This window comes from Lotus japonicus, chromosome 1 (genome assembly GCF_012489685.1).
Source record: "Lotus japonicus ecotype B-129 chromosome 1, LjGifu_v1.2".
Taxonomy (NCBI): domain Eukaryota; kingdom Viridiplantae; phylum Streptophyta; class Magnoliopsida; order Fabales; family Fabaceae; genus Lotus; species Lotus japonicus.
In genome coordinates, this window is record NC_080041.1 from 6587175 (window position 1) to 6607010 (window position 19836).

At 35.5% G+C, this 19836-nt stretch overlaps 1 protein-coding gene across 2 annotated transcripts; it reads left to right on the top strand.

Moving 5' to 3' along the window:
• Positions 1-94: 94 nt before the first annotated feature.
• On the top strand, positions 95-19622 carry LOC130733287 (protein CHROMATIN REMODELING 5). 2 transcript variants are annotated; one of them, XM_057585416.1, is made up of 31 exons: positions 95-598; positions 1212-2046; positions 2192-2250; positions 2404-2841; positions 4256-4480; positions 4676-4759; positions 5817-5876; positions 5973-6076; positions 6309-6360; positions 7395-7458; positions 8659-8752; positions 8836-8923; positions 9008-9142; positions 10147-10338; positions 10427-10494; positions 12002-12095; positions 12206-12330; positions 12429-12492; positions 12990-13202; positions 13686-13928; positions 14004-14114; positions 14299-14388; positions 14539-14721; positions 14888-14968; positions 15157-15396; positions 16587-16742; positions 16817-16994; positions 17090-17271; positions 17888-18235; positions 18316-18409; positions 18608-19622. In XM_057585416.1, exons 2-31 carry the CDS (start codon positions 1344-1346, stop codon positions 19078-19080), a joined length of 5241 nt encoding a protein of 1746 aa, XP_057441399.1. In that variant the 5' UTR covers positions 95-598; positions 1212-1343; the 3' UTR covers positions 19081-19622. The 2 variants fall into 2 exon arrangements, with proteins under 2 accessions (XP_057441399.1, XP_057441400.1); XM_057585417.1 differs by having other exon boundaries at positions 95-486.
• Positions 19623-19836: the final 214 nt, after the last annotated feature.

Sequence of the window (19836 nt, forward strand, 5' to 3'; positions counted from 1 at the left end):
AAAAAAAAAAGAATTTCAATAAAACCGTTTATTCAAATAAAAAGGAAAAAAAAAAGAATTTACCTCTCATCATTATTAATATATCTTTTTCTCCGTGCGCCTCTATCTCTCTCTAAAAAAAAGGGAAAGGACTTTGTTTCTCTCTCTTCCCTCTTTCATCTGCCGCACATCGTCGTCGATTAATCCAAATCGCCTCCTCGTCGCCACCGCCGCCGCCGCCGTAACCGCCGAATCTCGCCGCCGCTTCTTCATTACTTCGAATCTCGCTTTCTCGCTTTACCTCCAACAACAACACCATCCGATTTTTCTGTTTCCGCTTTCGGTATCCCCCGCCGCCGCCGGCGATTCGGATTCCGACGAGTCCTTGTCGGAGGAGGAGGAGGTGCGCACGATTATTATCCCGCGCACCGTCGTTCGTCGCGGTTCCTTTTCCATTTCTATAACCAAAATTGGCGCTCGCTCCTCCGTTCTTTTGCAACTGGAAAGGTGAGAGGCCGCTTGCTCCTCCGTCATCGCCGCTCCGATTCGCTCATCTCGTTGTTGTTAGGTTTTGGAGATTAGGTTTCCAATTGCGGATTTCCGTCGGTCTCTATGTTTGGTAGGTCGCGCTCTCTGAGCCTTAGGGGTTTTAGTGTGAGCTTGCTTGTTGATCCGTTTCGATTGGATTTTGCGGTTGGTTTTGGTGAATTTACTTGTTTCTGATTCGGTGTTGGTGATTTTTGTGCACTGCACGGTGTTGAAATTGGAGTTTGGCAAAATTTCGGTTTGAATGGAATTCAATTTTGACCGTTAACACTAGACACTCATTCAAACCAGTGCCTTCACTCCTCAATCAACGTAGTTCGCTCGCGAATTTGCTATAATGCAGATAGGGCTGTTTTAAACTTAGATTATGAAGTTCAAATTGAATTCGCTTTACTAGCTTCAAGTTCTACTTGAATTCAATTTGAAACTTCCTTGGTTGCCAGAAAATGGTGAAACTGAATATCATGAGGATTTTAACTAACTCGCTAGCTAGTGGTTTGTAAATGAGGTTCAACTCAATGATGTCACTGATTGTTGAACTTAGTAATTTAACTATTAATAGCTGAGCATGATTGGTGGTTTTGCAAACTATATAAAGATATTGTGTGAGTCGTCGATTGTGCATGTGCATTAATATATTTACGTCAACGGATCCCACTGACGATTTATCATTCTTTGTTATTCAGGTTTTGCAGAGGAGACAGAAGATAATGGAAGCGGCTAGTGATATAAGTGGCTGTTACTTTTTTTATTGTGATGAATTACTCTTATAGAGAGGGGATTGAAAAGATAATAGTAGGTTAGTGATAGCTTACACGATGGCTTTATTTAGGAACTTTTCAAATGAAACAGTCTCACATGATGTCATAGAAGATAAAAGCCAAGGACAGAATGCTGATAGAGTCCATAGATCACTAGGTAATGAATGTCTCGATGCAACTTCGAGTGAGAAAGAATTTGATATGAACATGGAGGCACAGTATGAGAGTGACGGTGAACCAGATGGTGCCTGTAGGCTACAAAATGAGGCTGCAGCCAATGATGGAGATGCTATTAAAAAACCAAACTTACAGACTACTGGTGGTAGTAAATCCGCTACGGTCCGGAGTTGGGGTTCAACATTTTGGAAGGACTGCCGACCAATGCATCCTCAAAATGGTTCTGAATCTGGGCAGGAATCGAAAAGTGGATCGGACTATCAAAATGCAGATGTGTCTGAAGATAATTCATTGGACGGAAGAGCAGGAAGGTTAGACTCTGAAGATGATGACGAACTGAAGGAGGCAGGTAATGGTACAAGAGGTCATTCTGATGTTCCTGCGGAAGAAATGCTATCTGATGAATATTATGAGCAGGATGGGGATGAGCAAAGTGACTCATTGCATTATGGTGAGATTCATAAGCCCACTGGGATGAATTCATGGCCTCAACGGATGGCTAAATCTAATAGAGCTATGCATAGAAAATCTAGGATTTCAGATGATGATGATGGTGACTATGAAGAGGAAGATGCAGCAGATGGTATGTTAAGGCATTGTATTTATATAAAGACTGTTTCTTAAGCACAAAGTACTACTCTTAAAAATTACGTAATGAGTTGGCCATGTTACCTAGTCCTGACTGATGTTGGACTCTGTTGCATTTTTTACTGGTTAATATTTTGCAGAAGATGATCCTGCTGATGCTGATTTTGAGCCTGCCACAAGTGGTCATGCTGCAAACAAGGTTGTTTCTCTTATTTATTGTATTTATCAAGTTATCTTTTTCAATAATGGTCTGTTATTGAGAGGTCAATTGTTACTGTTAGTTTTGAAGATATTACACATAAGTGATTTGGTGGTTGTTTCTTAATATTAAATGGTTTTACTGTTGTTCCAGGATAAAGACTGGGAAGGTGAAGGCTCAGATGAAGATGATGATAGTGACGAAAATCTTGATGTCTCTGATGATGATGATTCTTTTTATGCTAAAAAACCTAAAGGAAGGCTGCGAGGTAAGGTTGGAAAAAGCATACAATCTACCAGAGATCGCAAAGCATTTGCTCCATCTAGTAGACAAAGAAGAGTTAAATCATCCTTTGAAGACAATGAGTCAACATCAGAGGATCCTGACAGTGATAGTGATGACGATTTCAAAAACACAAAAAAGAGAAGTATTCATGTCCGCAAGAATAATAGTCGCTCTTCTGTAACCGCAAGTTTTTCTACTCGTAACAGTGAGGTTCGCACTTCTAGTAGGGCAGTTAGGAAGGTATCATATGTTGAAAGCGATGGAAGTGAAGAAGCCGATGAAGGGAAGAAGAAAAAGGTTCAAAAGGTAATGCCTTCGTTATACACATTCGGGTGTGGTTTCTACTTTCTATCTGTTTCGGTATCTGTATTCTGGTGGAAATGTTTATTTGTCTGCTAAAACTCTTGCAAATGGTAGTTGTCAACCATGTCATTGCCAGATAACATGGTATTCAAAGGCTGTATAGATTTTACAGCTAATGACTACTGATTAGACATGCCTTTTTTTGTTGAAAGTTTTGGTAGTATATTATGGTGAAATTGTGGGTTTCTCTAAAAACGATTATTTTACAAATATTTTGTATTTGATAAAAAAATATTGTTCTAGAAAGAAGAGAGGAAAATGCAGCTCAGTTTAAACAACTATTTGTAGATCAAGTAGAGGGTTAAAAATGCAATCTCAATTGAAACTGAAGGGCCAAGGGATGCCTCTAAAATTCCTAGTGTTTAATTCCAATAAATTGTATCACTGGGCTGCATTAACTGCTTGTTGCTGAAATTGTTCTTACCTACCCTTTAAGCCTAACCAGCAAAAACTTTTCCAAATTAGGATGACACACCAACGACTACAAACCAGTCAAGATCTTCTGACCACCCTGTCCGTATTGGCCTTCTGAGATGTGTGCTCACTCTCTTCTCGGGGTGAGTTAATGGGAATTACATAATTTAGAGTTCAGATTAATCTATTTTGAGTACACTTGAAATCTGAATAATTGTATGGGAAAAAAATCAGAAAATTAAACTTTATTGTGATGATCTGATTATATTTGTATTGTTATTACTTTTATTTTCATTATTGGTAGAGGAGCACGAAAAGTAGTGTTTCAAATCGAGATAGGATTAGTAAGTTTATGCAGTAATTTAATACAAAGCACCGAAACAAATACACTAAAGGCTTATTTTAATTTATAAATGTAAAATTGAGAACTTTCAGGGATGTAGATTAGGAAGTGATGACTTTTATCCTGTGTATATCAGCTTTGAGTGAGAGATCAGAGATTGAATACTAACTTGAAGAAAGTTTCTGACTGTTTTGTTTTAAGAGAGCGCTTTATGGATACTGGCATGGTGAGAGACCAATAACATGTGTTTTTATTTGGTGAAAGCTTTTTTTAGTCTTTTCATGCCAGAGCTTAAGATAAAGAGGGAGCATTAGGAGTTTTGTGTATGGAATGGACTTGCGTAATTCTTTTAGGTGCCTTCTTTAGATCTAGTGCTATAACTATCAAAGGATCAGCATAATCTCATCTAGCAGTGATGACTGTTGTGTACAGACGTGTTAGAGTTTTGTAGCTACATTATAAATTTTTTGTTCATATGGAAATGGCTTTCTGGTGGGAGTGTAGGATGTTACTTAGTTAAGTTACTATCATACCACCTATTTACTTAATGTACACTTTTGATTTATCTCTACTCATGTGGTTCTCTTAAATATTCTTCAGGATGAAATTGAAGAGGATGATGGTGACTCCATTGAAAAGGTACTTTGGCATCAGCCGAAGGGCATGGCTGAAGATGCTCAGAGGAATAATAGGTCAACAGATCCTGTTTTGATGAGTCACTTGTTTGATTCTGACTTTGATTGGAATGAGATGGAATTTTTGATTAAATGGAAAGGGCAGTCTCATTTGCATTGTCAGTGGAAGTCTTTCGCTGAGCTGCAGAATGTATGATTTATTCCTATTACTTATTATACATTATTCTGAATTATGCTGTCACTATTGTTTGGTTCTCTCTCTTCTTTTATTACAATAACCCTACAGTTTATTCTTTTGGTTATTTTAATCTTCCATGTTTTTTGAAGTTTTTCTTCATTGCTTTCTGGCTGAAGTGTAATACATTCTGTCTACGTGAAATTGCAGCTCAGTGGTTTTAAGAAGGTTTTGAATTATACAAAGAGAATAATGGAGGACATCAGGCACCGGAAAACAATCACAAGAGAGGAGGTAAATATTTTGAGTCCAGCGTTGAAGACTCTGCTTTAGATGCTATGTATTGTTTTAATTGACCTGGAGACTATAAATACAACAAAAAAAGTACGTGCTGATATTTGTTTGGACAAATTGTTTCTCACTTCACTCCACTTGTTGGAAGTTTCCTGATAAGAAGTGAACTGTTTAACATAACTTTTATTTTTATGCTAGAACAATATCTCATACTTTGTATGCTGAGAAAAAATTTAAATATTCATATATTAAAAAATCACAAATAATGTAATAGAATAAGAAATTTATTGATTACTCATATTTTATTAGTAAATTGTAAACATACTATTGGGCATGAAAATGTAAAAAAAACATTTGACTTCTGACATGATATTGAATAAATTTGTTATAATAATAATAAAGATATTAAAAGAATACATTAAAGGAAGAAAATGTGTTGTAGTAAAATTTTAGAAAAATGAAAGAATTTTTAGGAAGGCATGAAGATTTTTGTAAAAAAAGAAAATTAAAAACTGTGAATTAATTTTGTGTGGAAGTAACTAAAGAAGAAATAATTGTAATCTTCATAAAACAAGGAACTATAAATAAATATTATACACATATTAAGGGAACAAAGGCAGGAGCTGCAAGTCATGAGTTATTGACCCTTAAATAGATTCTGGATAGATTTATTAGTATTGTAGATTATTTGCCTGGTAAACGCTCAAGCTCAATTACCTTCAAATGAATGTCTAACTAATTGGGCTTTACATCGGGCAGGGTAAAGCATTTTGTATCTCTTCATATTCTTGTAGTTTTAATTTTTTACTTTAATTTCTATCTCATATTACTCCTGATAGCTGCTTCATGAAGGAAAATATATTGATGCCTCTTCTTTAGCTTAAATTTACTCATTTTCTTAGTTGTTTGTAAGTTTGCTGTATATATTCCCAATCTCAATAATGTTATGTCAATCGTAGGCTACAATAATTTATGTTTAAATAAAAGATTGTTTTTTAATGATATCTCTATTATTTATTAGTTTTTAGTTTGTAATATTTTTTTTTGCTGTATGAAGATTGAGGTCAATGATGTGAGTAAGGAGATGGATTTAGATATTATCAAGCAGAACAGCCAGGTTTCCTTTCTTCATTTAATTAACTTTATTACTTTGCTCATTCCCTTTTCTTGTTCTTTGATATATTCCTAATTTTGTTGTTATTTGCATTTTAAGGTGGAACGAATAATTGCAGATAGGATCAGCAAAGATATCTCTGACAATGTTATTCCAGAATACCTGGTCAAGTGGCAGGGACTATCTTATGCTGAAGCAACTTGGTACAGCACACTAAATTTAGTGATGATTTATTTTTCTTCATTTTCTACGCATCCAGTGTCTTCATATTTAGAGAGAAGGATGAGTTGATCTCTGTATATTTTCTATGCACTGTGTTTTAGATTTTTAGGTCATTATTTAGCAAGTATTATGTTACTTTTCGAAGTTATTAGATGGCTATGCATTTTTACTTATACTATGTTATTGTTCCTGTTTGTTCATGTGTTGTACTAGGGAAAAGGACATCGATATTGCTTTTGCTCAACATGCAATTGATGAGTATAAGGTAGCTCTCTATTTATTCTCATGATGCTGGTTCTCGGAAGTTCTTGTTTGACTGGATTGTATACCATTGTCATCTTTTTGTGAAAGTTATTGTCCCATTATTTGGCGTGTATTTTAGCAAGTGAAATTAGATGGCATGGTTACAACTACAACTGCAAGGTGATGGAGATTTTTATTGAACCTAGGAAGCACAAAGATGCTTCTAAGTATGATGGGTATGACAAAACATGAATAAAAAGAGAAGATGATGTATAAAAAAATCAGGATACTTTATGGCAGGATCCAACTAACTGAACAATCTGATGCTCTTGGAGCCATCTTCTCGCGTGATGGAAGATTGAATACTTGATTGTTTTTTGTGCCTTGGATTTCATATTTGACTATTTTGCTCTGTATTAAGCTATATCTCTACCTTCACTTAGCTGATTTCCTCTGTACCTTAGGTCAGCCGTATCCCAAATAATAAATTTAAGAAATGCATATAAATTTGATAAGTGTAACTACACAACTGGATCCGACTTTTATATGTTAGATGTTATCCAATGTTCTATGCTGGTTATGTTTGTTCATATTTCATTGTGTTGCACACCCTTCGAAATGAGAATTACGTATTTTGCTTAAAATATTGCAATTGGTAGTAATAATTTGAAACCATGGTGGATTTATTGGGATCAGCATGTGATGTTTTTTTTTCCTCATCTGGTTTGAAGTTTCTTCCCTTCAACTTTTCATTAGGGAGTCTTCACTGTTCTCAGCTTTTGGATTTTGCTTTTCATATTCCCTTCCGATGTGTAATTGTCTACTCTCTTGTATTTTTGTCTTAAGCATACCTGGATGAAAGTAGTTAGAGAGTAGAAACGGTGACCTGCTGAGTAATCCTGCAGTTTCACATCTAAACTCACCTGGATTACGCTTTGTGGTTGTTTATATTTGTGGTTATCAGTGGTGTGCAATACATGTATGTAGGGAAGATTTATATATGATAGTTGCGATATTATTTGCTATTTAACTTTTTGTGCTGCCATTTCTGAAAAGGCTCGTGAGGCTGCAATGTCAGTTCAAGGAAAGATGGTAGATTTCCAGCGTAAGAAGAGCAAGGGTAGGTATCTGTTCGAAACTATTCAGGTTTCCTTGCATTTATGTTCATTTTCAATAATATATAGAATTAATTGAGATGGTTGTTGGTATAATACTGTTTGTGCCGTTGTCATTCATCTACAGTATAGCTTACAAGTTCATGGGTTAATGTAAAAAAAGGCCTCCGGCATTTGGTACAATTTTGCCAATTGTGTGGTATTGCTGTAGTGATCTCTTTCATCTTTGCCTGGTTTTGTAGATTGGACCTGAAAAATGTACTACAGTACTAAACCCTTGACTGTTTTGTGGATCTCATAGAAGACTTATTTGTCTTGATTTACTTGATTCTCTTTCATAGTAGGGTTAGTGTTTAATGGCACGTCTTCTCTAGTAAACATAGAAGCAGGACGGGACACGATCGGTCTCTGGCTTTGTGTGTTTTTGTGTATAAATGCAACATTCTTTTATTGAATGCCATTAGATTGTATTTGTAGGTGTGCCTTTTTTCCTTCTGGTTTTTGTATTTTGATTTCTTTTAGGAGATTCTCCTCTATTGCATCCGTCCGTCGTCCGTCCCTTCTGTTATTTTCTAATAAAATTCTTTTATCAAGGATAATTTATACTATTCTTAAACTGAATTGATTATTAGAATGGTGATTTTAATGTTCAAAACCATAATTTTCAGATTTTTGCGTTAATATGAACTGTTTAGTTAACAAAACCTTATGTATATTCGTGTAAATCTTTATGCTAGTGACTCGTGTGCCTATAAGTTATTTGGACGTGTTTTGAAGAGGTAATTATGACAGGTCCTTAGAGAGTTTAACTTTAAGTTTTATTTATTTTGTAGTTTTGGATCAAAACTGACATGTCTTACTTTTAAATCACAAATCTCATAATTAACAATTAACTTTGATCCATCTATTCTAGTTTTCTTTTATCATAAATCTGATAATTAGCAAGTAATTGAAAAACATATGTTTATGTTGGCTCACATGTGAGTGTATGTAAGTGTTTTTTCCGGAGTAAGCTTTTTCTGATAGTTTCTTTTTCTTTGTGGTCCCCTGCCTTCTGAAGTCTATTTCCTTTTGCTGTTTTTTTGTTTATTTATTTAGTTATTTTATGCAGTATGTTGGATGTTCATGTTTCACAATTTCATGTGCAGAATATCATTTAATATTATATGTAAATTCTGATTTTAGTCTGTGGTTTTGATGTTTAGCAAGCTTACGGAAGCTTGAGCAACAACCTGAATGGTTAAAGGGTGGAAGGCTCCGTGATTATCAGCTTGAGGGACTGAATTTTCTTGTTAACAGGTATGTGTTAATCAGTTTATGAATGTATTAAGATATACTTTCACTTTTTGGTGTTCCAAATCTTTGTCTATTGCATTTTGCAGTTGGAGAAATGATACAAATGTCATTTTAGCTGATGAAATGGGTCTTGGGAAAACTGTTCAGTCCGTATCGATGCTCGGTTTTCTACAGGTATAGTATCAATTCTCTGTTTGGTTACAATTTACAAATGCTCATGCAAGGTAATAAACGCATTTATTTTTCTTCCTGGTGCAGAATGCTCAGCAGATCCATGGTCCTTTTCTTGTGGTTGTGCCATTGTCTACTCTATCAAACTGGGCCAAAGAATTCAGGAAGTGGCTTCCTGATATGAATATCATTGTGTATGTTGGTACTCGTGCAAGTCGAGAGGTGAGACATACCTGTATGAATTTTTATTTATATACATTTGAAGTTATAAAATATGTTTGATATGTAATATATTTCAGCAGCTTGTATTTTTATTAGATTGCAAATATGTATGTGGAATAAGATAACGTGAAAATGTTGCAGGATGATTATAAATCAGCTTCTATGTCTAAGATCTCTTTTCTAGCCTTTTTGTGCTGATGGCAGCAGGGTCCTTCCATGTGGTTTAAAAACATATAAAATACAATAGAAAATCGATGAGCAAATGAATTTGAATGTGGATGTGGATTACACTATTTCGGATTCGGGTTTCAATTTTCCAATATCCACGTGTGTGTTCTTTATTTCCATCAAGCATTATCAAGACTTCCTTTTTTCATTTTTATTTTCATTCATGTGAATGTTGATTTTTCTGATGGTGCTTTCAGTGCTTTATTAGTACGTATGTAAGACAGTATCCACCCATCTTCTTGGAACTTTTTTACGTCCTTAGTTCAGTCATCCTTAGTTCAATAATTGTGCACTGATTTATCTGTGGTGATTGGTGAACAATATATAGGTTTATTTATGACTTTCATCAAGCCTTCCATGCTTCAGTGGTTCTTTTTCTTGCCATTAATCACATTGATACTACATTACCATGAGTGTTAACTCCTCTTTGCTATGCTTTGTTATTTCTTGCTACTAGGAAAGAAATTAAGGTTTTTGCATTTGACATTTCTTTGATAGATCAAATCTAGGTAATTTCTAGTTAGTATCTTATCTGAGTTAGGTAAAAATTAATTTTCACCAACTGTATTATGGTCAGCTCAGTAAGTGGTCGTGGTTCAGCTACTTGTCTTTCAATTGAATTTACCTGTTTTGTTGTATGGTAATCTAGATACTGATAGTGTGATTTGTAACTTGCAATTTTATTTTTTATTTTTTTTGCAATTTGCATTTTGCAACTTTTTTTTTTGTCTTCAGCTCTTCAAGGTTTCTTGTTTTGTTTTGAATCTTTGTGGCAGGTGTGTCAACAATATGAATTTTATAATGATAAAAAGCCTGGAAAACCAATAAAATTCAATGCGCTGTTGACTACATATGAAGTAGTTTTAAAGGATAAGGCTGTTCTCTCCAAGATCAGATGGAATTATCTGATGGTAGATGAGGCTCATAGACTTAAAAATAGCGAGGCGCAGTTGTATACAACGCTTTCGGTATGTAACTTTCAATTTAATGTTCAGCTATTAATTATGATATTTCGGTCAACCTTTTTTAGTGATGGCTTGTTCACTGGTCTTTTAGGAATTTAGCACCAAGAACAAGTTGCTTATCACGGGTACTCCTCTACAGAACAGTGTTGAAGAGCTATGGTATTTTTAACGTCTTACTTTATATTAAACCTGTCAAAAAGAAACTTCTATCTTCTGTGTATTTGTTGGGATTTCTTAGTATTCTTGTATGGCCAAATGCCAATAAATGTTGATTATGTCTATCTTCAGTGGTGAACATGCACTTAATTAAGTGCTTGATATTTGACTCCATAAATTACAAGTTATTTGTATATTATATTACTACCTCTGTTCCTTATTATAAGAACCAAATTGGAGGTGCACCTTGGTCCTTTTTATAAAAACCAACTTGAAGTTAGTGGTGCATTAATTATTTTTTGACAAGAAATAAATAAGATACTGAGGTAGTTACTAACTACATTAACCACATTTCTTAAGGGGCGTGAGGTAGTTATTTGGTTCTTATAATAAGAAACATAGGTAGTATTATTTACATTAGCCATTTGAAACAGCTTTCGACATGTCTTAGGCCCGGTGATGTGAAAGAAGAGACTATCGGGAAAATCAAGGTCAGCTGGGTAATGGGCCAAATGGCCTTGTATCTGGAAGGTGTATACTATAAGAGAAAAAAAGGGACAAAATGGGCAGTCTAGAATAACTCTAACTCAGTTATGCTGGAATCAGTATTCATGTTATGAGAGACAGTTAGTAGGCTAGGGCGGGGTAGAGAATCTTCATGGTGATTATCATTCTCCGGTTGTAAACTTGAGCAGAGAGTTTCATCTGTAGAGCCTTAGGCTCTTGGTAGTGAGGGAGCGTAGGATGATCACATACTTCAGTAGTCCTTTTCTGTTTCATCTTCGCTAATATTCGGCATTTCTACTTTTCTTTTTTCTGTGTGGCTTTTTGGGTCTTTTTAGTCTTTACAATACGTTTAACTGTTCCGCACGCAATATTGAAGTAGTTAATTTAGACATTTCCGAAAGCCATATACCTCCAGGGTGCTTCCGCATGCTCGTTCATGTTTCTATCTTCATTATGATGCAAATAATATGCATGCTCACTTTTATATTTGATGGTTAAAGATAGCTGATAGCAAGAGAATGATAGTTTGCAAGATAAGATAAGACAGATAAACAATATTTTAAAACTTCGACTATATTCTTGATGTATAAATCTGTTTCAGTATGAATATATCTTATAAGAGCTCAACTCTAACTGATCCTTAGTCCTAACACTCTGATCTGAACCTGTCAGCTCAGAAAGCTGACAGAACATGTGCTCAGCTTAGAGCCTAACTCGATATGATTCAGCGTACTTACTCTCATATTTCTATCGCGATGGTTGATGAATCAAGGAGAAATAATGCCCCACCCTGAGTTTGTCATGCAGTTCACACTCATTAATAATTTAACATAAAATATGAAATTTTCTTCATTTTAGAAGACTCTCTTGTTTTGGGGTTTATTGTTATACGGCCACTCCATTGATTTCTTATTAGGTTATGTTCATGTTACCAGTTATTTTGTTCACTTTGTTTTTTGTTTATGACAATTACCCCTCCCCCATCTTTCCTATTTTGCTGTAGGGCTTTGCTTCACTTCCTTGATCCTGACAAGTTCAAGAGCAAGGATGATTTTGTTCAAAACTATAAGAATCTTAGTTCTTTCAATGAGAAAGAGGTATAAATTTTTATCAAGGCCTTTTATTTGTTTCCTTGTTCCTTGACTTTTCTTGGTCTTGCCTTCTGCCTTTCAGTGTTATTTGATATGAATATATTATTTTATGTTAGCTTGCAAATCTTCATATGGAATTGAGGCCTCATATACTTAGAAGAGTTATCAAAGATGTGGAGAAATCATTACCCCCCAAAATTGAGCGTATCCTTAGGGTTGAAATGTCTCCTCTTCAGAAACAGTAAGTACAATTTTAGTTATTGGGTCTTTTTTTTGAAAGAAAGAAACCTAATTCTGTAAGTTCACTTTCTATCTCCTTCTATCGTTTTCTTCATGTAGGTATTATAAGTGGATTTTGGAACGCAACTTTCATAATTTGAACAAAGGAGTTCGTGGGAATCAGGTTGCATCTCTATCTTGTGTTTTGACCATTCTCACACAAAGGACATAGATCCTATGTGTTCTCCTTTACTATATAATCTCTATCTTTTGCCTGTGTCCATCTTATAAATATTGGATATTCTTTATTATAATGCAAACACATGGCTGACTTTGATGCTTGGTTTCTTTCCATCATGTAAACCTGGATGATTATCATTATCCAAAGTAGGAGGGTGGTAGAGTTAATGCTGTTGAAGGTTTATTGTTAAGATTAAAAAATTTCAAATTTTAATTATATTATATGAATGAAAACTGAAATAAAAGTTGGATTTTCATGCATGTGAAGAACGTATTGTAATTCTTTCCCCCAATGCTTGTGGTAACAGGAAATGTGGCATCTGTTTATTGTCAGCTGGACTGACAAATTTTGTAAAGTTTTCATAAATACCTACATTTCGGAATCGTTTCCTTTTGAAATATCTTCACTATATTCAAGTGTACTCTTCTGCTAAATTTCAGGTTTCTCTGCTAAATATTGTGGTAGAATTGAAGAAGTGTTGCAATCATCCCTTCCTGTTTGAAAGTGCTGACCATGGCTATGGTGGGGCCTCAGGAAGTAATGATAATAGTAAACTAGAGAGAATTGTCTTTAGCAGTGGCAAGCTGGTCATACTTGATAAGCTTCTTGTTAGATTGCATGAAACCAAGCACCGTGTTCTAATTTTTTCTCAGGTTTGTGGTTGAAAGTGATGTACTGAATGTGTTTTTGGATAACTATCTTAGTGGAAGCCTTTATTTCAACATTGTCCAGTATCTGGAAAAAAATATCACATAAAAATTGTAAGCAAAGGAATCCCCGGTTGAAAATGGTAATTTCACTAGCTTATTTCCCACCTTCCTGTGAAGTGACAGGACAAAAAGTCAATTAATTGAGTACGAGAAACATACTGCTCACAAAAATACTGGTTGGTCTACTACTGACTGGTGGTGAGCAGATATGATAGCTGGTCTCTCTGAAGTCTTAAATCTCTAATACTAATTTTAGGACTTATTTCTTATACAAGGTTCATGAAGAGGTAGCAGTTAAGATTATACATGGCTTTCAACTCTAATGATTCATGTTGCTCCTAAGCATCCTAGTTTGCTTTTACAAATTTGTATTATGCTTTAAGAATTAGTATATGATGATTCTAAGCTATAAGAAATGTAATGCAGATGGTTAGGTTGTTGGATATACTAGGAGAGTATATGTCACTTCGAGGGTTTCAATTTCAGAGGCTTGATGGCAGTACTAAGGCTGAGCTCCGACAGCAGGCAATGGATCATTTCAATGCACCTGGTAGTGATGATTTTTGCTTCCTTCTTTCAACACGAGCTGGAGGTCTGGGTATCAACCTTGCCACTGCAGATACTGTCATAATATTTGACTCAGATTGGAATCCTCAAAATGACCTGCAGGTATTCAGTTGATTTGTTTTCACTATTAATCAATAAATATTTAGGTGTTTACATTTACATCTGTGTCTCTTTTAGGCCATGAGTAGAGCTCATAGAATTGGGCAACAAGAAGTGGTTAACATATATAGATTTGTGACAAGCAAAAGTGTTGAGGAAGATATTCTGGAACGCGCTAAGAAGAAGATGGTATGTTTAGAAACATTGGCTATCCAATGGCTGTTTTTGTTTCCATTTTTTCCTCCAACAATGTTATCTTATCGTTTTGGGTATGTCTAATATATAATTATCTTTGCAAAAGATAGATTTTACATGCATTGAGGTGATGAAGTCAATAATTTTACATGAATTTTCGTGTGGATTTGTTCTATAGGTTCTGGACCACTTGGTGATTCAAAAATTAAATGCAGAGGGTAAACTGGAGAAGAAAGAAGCCAAAAAAGGAGGAAGTTATTTTGATAAAGTAAGGATATTTGTGAAATCTTCATATATGTTAGCCTGCTTCCATCGATATGATGTATTTGTAGATAGTAGAAAAACAACAACTACTAAGGTGTTTTCTTTTCCATTTTTGCAAAGTTATTGTATTGAATGTGTTATTCTGAAATGACAGAATGAGCTGTCTGCAATCTTACGGTTTGGAGCAGAGGAGCTTTTTAAAGAAGAAAGAAACGATGAAGAAAGCAAGAAACGGCTCTTAAGCATGGATATAGATGAGATTCTTGAAAGAGCAGAGAAGGTTGAAGAGAAGGAAGCTGGTGGAGAGCAAGGGGATGAGTTATTAGGTGCATTTAAGGCAAGATATGTTAAAAGAACCTTGAATTTTGTTTTTTATGTTTTTCTAATTATGAGTTTCCTTTTTTTGTATGATCACATCAATTTCTAAGAATGGGGAAATAAACTTATTTGAATAGGGCGAGGAATTACTAAGGTGTTTCTCTTTCTTTATTTTTAATCTGTAGGTTGCCAATTTTTCCAATGATGAAGATGATGCAAGTTTCTGGAGTCGTTGGATTAAGCCTGATGCTGTGTACCAAGCAGAGGTTTGATCTTGTTTCTCTTATGGATATATTCTTATAAAAGGTCTTTCATGTTGTAGTTGAATTTCTAAGAATTATTTATAATATTTGCTTCAGTTAATGCTTAAAATATTATTCTTTTATTTTCCGATGGAGCAAAAAAAAAATATTATTCTTTTACTTGCCTTATCTTTTCCTTTATGGATTTTTAGGAAGCTCTTGTTCCACGTTCTGCAAGAAATATTAAAAGTTACGCGGAGGCTGATCCATGTGAAAGAAGTAATAATAAAAGAAAAAAGAAGGAACCTGAACTACCTGAACGAGTTCAGAAACGGCGGAAAGCAGAGTATTCAGCTCCTGTAGTACCAATGATCGAGGGAGCTTCTGCCCAAGTGAGAAGTTGGTCATATGGGAATTTATCTAAAAGAGATGCACTTCGTTTCTCTCGTGCAGTAAGATTCTATTGCTTCTGGCAATTTTCAGCCTTATGTTAACATAAAGAAAGTCTATTGCTTTAGGCATGTATGTTGTAGACACTCTCTAAGCCATTTTTTGGTTATTTTGTTATCAATCTTCATTCCAGTCAGTCTCATGCTGTTTTTGCCCTACCATCTGGGTTAAACTACCTATCTTGGTGCTGTAGGATCAGCTTTAAAACCTAAGAATTATGTGATATAAAAAATTAAATTTGAGGTAGAACTTGGGGTGTGGGCAGAAGAGAACTGAAATATCGAACCTTCATATTCTACTTGGCCTGTTCAATCTGAGTTTTGGCTTAAGCATGAACCACTGAAGCTACTGAGCTAGCATGAGCTTGAGGTGCCGCTGAATTTCAAAACTACGCCAGAGTTTGTTTGGTTACTACTCCCTCCGTTCATAATTATAAGACCTAATACAAAAAATTGCGCTTATTAAGAAAACATTAAATGTGTCTAATTATTGTATTAGTTTTTTAAAAATGCATTCATTACTCCATATTTACCCTTTGTCATTTTCTCTCACTAATTAATGGTAGGTGGTAATTAAAACTTTGGAATTGAAAAAACACAATTAATGTGAGGGGTATATGTGGAAGAGTTGAATACTTTTTGATAGATTATTGTTAAAGGTCTTATATTTAGGAACATGGAAAATTTAAAACTAGGTCTTATAATTAGGAACGGAGGGAGTAATATACAATTTAACATAAAATTTGAAAATCACATTGCACTGTTTCATATATGTTGATAGTCTCAGGCTAGCTGAGACAGTGATTTAAATTGAGTTCATGTTGACTGGAACTCTTTCTTACTTGTGGGAGTTTTCTTTGTTTATTATATAGAGATAGCATGCTTTTATGGTCATGTTTACTTGCTTTTCAATTTTTATTGCAACAGAATAATCAACACCTTTCTCAGCATGTTATATCTCCCCCTTGCTTCTTTTTCTGGATTGAGTTAATTGCCTCCCTGTGGGTTGTAGCCCATGATTGTGTTTATATTGCATTTACGGCTATTTTTAGTGGATGAATGCCTTTTTCTTTTTATTATTCTTTTTGGCTTCTCTAGCATGATAATTTGTCTTACAAGTTTGTGCATTCTGTTTGTGTACATTGGATATGAACTTTCTGCTGCTATATCCTCATCCCCAATTAAATCACCAGGTTATGAAATATGGCAATGAGAACCAAGTCGACTTAATTGTTGCTGAGGTTGGGGGTGCAGTTGAGGCAGCTCCACCTGAAGCACAGGTTGAACTTTTCAGTGCTCTAATTGATGGCTGTACAGAAGCGGTGGAACTTGGAAATCTGGATCTAAAGGTTGGTGTAACATTCTCTTAAACAGTCAGTTTGTATTCATAGTTTCCTTAGATGCTTATATAATATGCATCCAGGGGCCTTTGCTGGATTTTTTTGGCGTCCCAGTGAAGGCAAATGATCTACTGACCCGTGTCCAAGAACTTCAACTACTAGCAAAGCGCATTAGTCGGTATGAAGATCCCATTGCACAATTCCGTGTTTTGTCATATCTCAAACCTTCAAATTGGTCGAAAGGTTGTGGATGGAATCAAAGTAGGTGCATCCTCTAAGTAGTTTCTGTTATGCATTCCGTGCTGTTGACTGACTTAACTGCTGTTTTTGCTAATTCTATTTTACTTTTATTACAGTTGATGATGCAAGATTGCTTCTTGGAATACATTACTATGGATTTGGTAATTGGGAAAAGATTAGATTAGATGAAAGGCTTGGCCTTACGAAAAAAATTGCACCTGTAGAACTTCTACACCATGAAACTTTCTTGCCACGAGCTCCAAATTTGAGAGACCGTGCTAACGCCTTGTTGGAGCAAGTATGCTATTACTTGAATTTAATTTCAGCATAATGTTCTTTTGTTTGTTCTGTATATGCGATTTAAAAATCTGTTAAGGGATCTTTCTCCTTCCTCTTTTTTGTTTCTTTCTAATGCCTTTGCATGCAACTGTCTTCTGCTAAACTTCTTAATTACTTTTCATGTCATCATCTGGTACCTAAGAGTCCCCAATCACTAAGGTATGTAGAATAGGAGACAATAGCAACACACATGGGCAGGGAGGTCATAATGTGTACTCAAGGAAATATAGGTGCTATTTACTTGATTGGAATGAGAATGTATGGGGTAAAGGAAAGGAAGGGTGAGGCAGGCCAGGATTGAGTGGAGACTTGGAATCTCAACTTGTCTTTGGCTATCTTCATATATATATATATTTTTATGTTATTATCCTTCTGAGTTCTGACTGTAAATGGATTTCTGTTATTATCTTCATTTCAAAATCAGGAATATTGTACATAAGTTCTAGGACCATAAATGGAGTTTTTGTCTTGTTTCCTACCATCATGTGTATATATGAGTATATGCATGCTTGTCTCTTTTTATTTGAATGCGAAGTCTCTTTTTACTATAATGTCAACATTTTCTTATTGGCTAGGAACTTGCTGTTCTTGGTGTTAAACATACCAATAATAGAGTTGGACGGAAGCCTTCCAAGAAAGAGAGAGAACAAATGAACACCTCACTGTTGCGAGGGCAGGAGAAGAAAAAAGCGGGTTCTGTTAAAGTTGATGTCCAAATGAGAAAGAATAGATTCCAGAAAACCCAAAAGGTTGAACCTATTGCAAAAGAGGAGGGTGAAATGTCCGACAATGAAGAAGTATATGAGCAGTTCAAGGAGGTAAAATGGATGGAATGGTGTCAGGATGTGATGGTTGAAGAAATGAAAACTTTGAAACGTCTTCACAGGTTGCAGACAACTAGTGCCAATCTTCCAAAGGAAAAGGTACACCACCAGGGCTTATTTCCTTCTATTATGTCTATTTCAAATATGTTGCACTACTTACTCCTCCCCATCTACTTTAGGTTCTTTCGAAAATACGCAACTATTTACAGCTTCTTGGGCGAAGGATAGATCAAATTGTGTTAGAACATGAAGAGGAACCGTATAAGCAAGATAGTAAGTGCTTTTTCCCATTCTGAATATTTCATGCTGTGGTGTTTCTTCATGGGACATGTTTCTGCTTTGTTATGTGTCTGGAATCCATTTATATTGTTGTTGGTGTCCTCCTATTTCCTCGTAGATTACAGGTAACTCCTGTGTTTTTTGGGGTTGTCGACTACTTGATTGAATTTTTTTTGTCTTGCTTATTTACAGGAATGACTGTGCGACTGTGGAAATATGTCTCCACTTTCTCCCATCTTTCTGGGGAAAGGCTTCATCAAATATATTCCAAACTTAAAAAGGAGCAAGAAGAGGCTGGGGTTGGCCCCTCTCATGTCAACGGGTCAGCATCTGTTTCATTCGGCCGAAATGGAAACCCGATCCATCACCATATGGAGAGGCAAAGAGGTTTAAAAAATATGACTAGCTACCAACTGCCAGAATCAGTTAGTAGTAATACAGGGAAATCTGAGGCATGGAAACGAAGAAGAAGAGCGGAAAGTGAGGATCATTTCCAGGTTCCACCTCAAAGATCCACGAGTAGTGGAGTCCAGATTACTGATCCTAACTCACTTGGCATCCTTGGTGCTGGACCATCTGACAAACGCTTTGTTAGTGAGAAACCTTACAGGACACAACCCGGTGGGGTTCCTTTAAGACAAAGTTTCTCTTCAGGTATAAACTAGCCAGCTTTATGGGATCAGAGTGGCTATTACAATTTACAAGAGTGTTGGCAGTTGCTTTCACTCTGCAGCATCTCACAGCTTCACCTTGTATATTCTCCGGAATTGTTTTTTCCACCCATGGGAATAAGATCCGCAGATCCCACTTTGGTGTCCTTAGGTTGATCTGGAAATATCCCTACTCTGGGATTTGCATCCTTGAAGGCTGAAGCTGATGAAGATCTGGTGCAAGATGAAATTGAGTCTTGCCAATTGTTTCTGTTTTTCCATTTTGATTTCTACCCTTCCTTGAAGAACGGGCCTAGCAAAGTGTTTACATAGCAAAAATCTTGAGAGAAAAAGATTTTCCCACTTGCTATAGACATACTTAGGAAAACTGTACATTGTCAGTTCTGCAATTTTATTGGACTTGCTTCTCACTGCATAAAGTATGTTAGTTGATCTAGATAGAAATGTATTTGATTTTGTGGTAATTATACCTATATTGTCCAAGATTTTGTAACTCTTTGAAGTGGGATAGTGAATGAAAAATGAATTTTTGGCTTCTTGCTTTTGGTTAAATTTTTATAAACTTCCAGTGTATCATAGAATGCCTGTAAACACAGGTGACTGTTTGAAACTGAAAATGCTATGACTTTAAATGGCATATCATATTTGAAATTTGAAAGTATGAGTATTGAGTAGGAAATCTGGAAATGAACCCAACTGTATAAAACCACCAAAAACAAATTTACTGAAAGAAACAAAAGATCAAGAAGA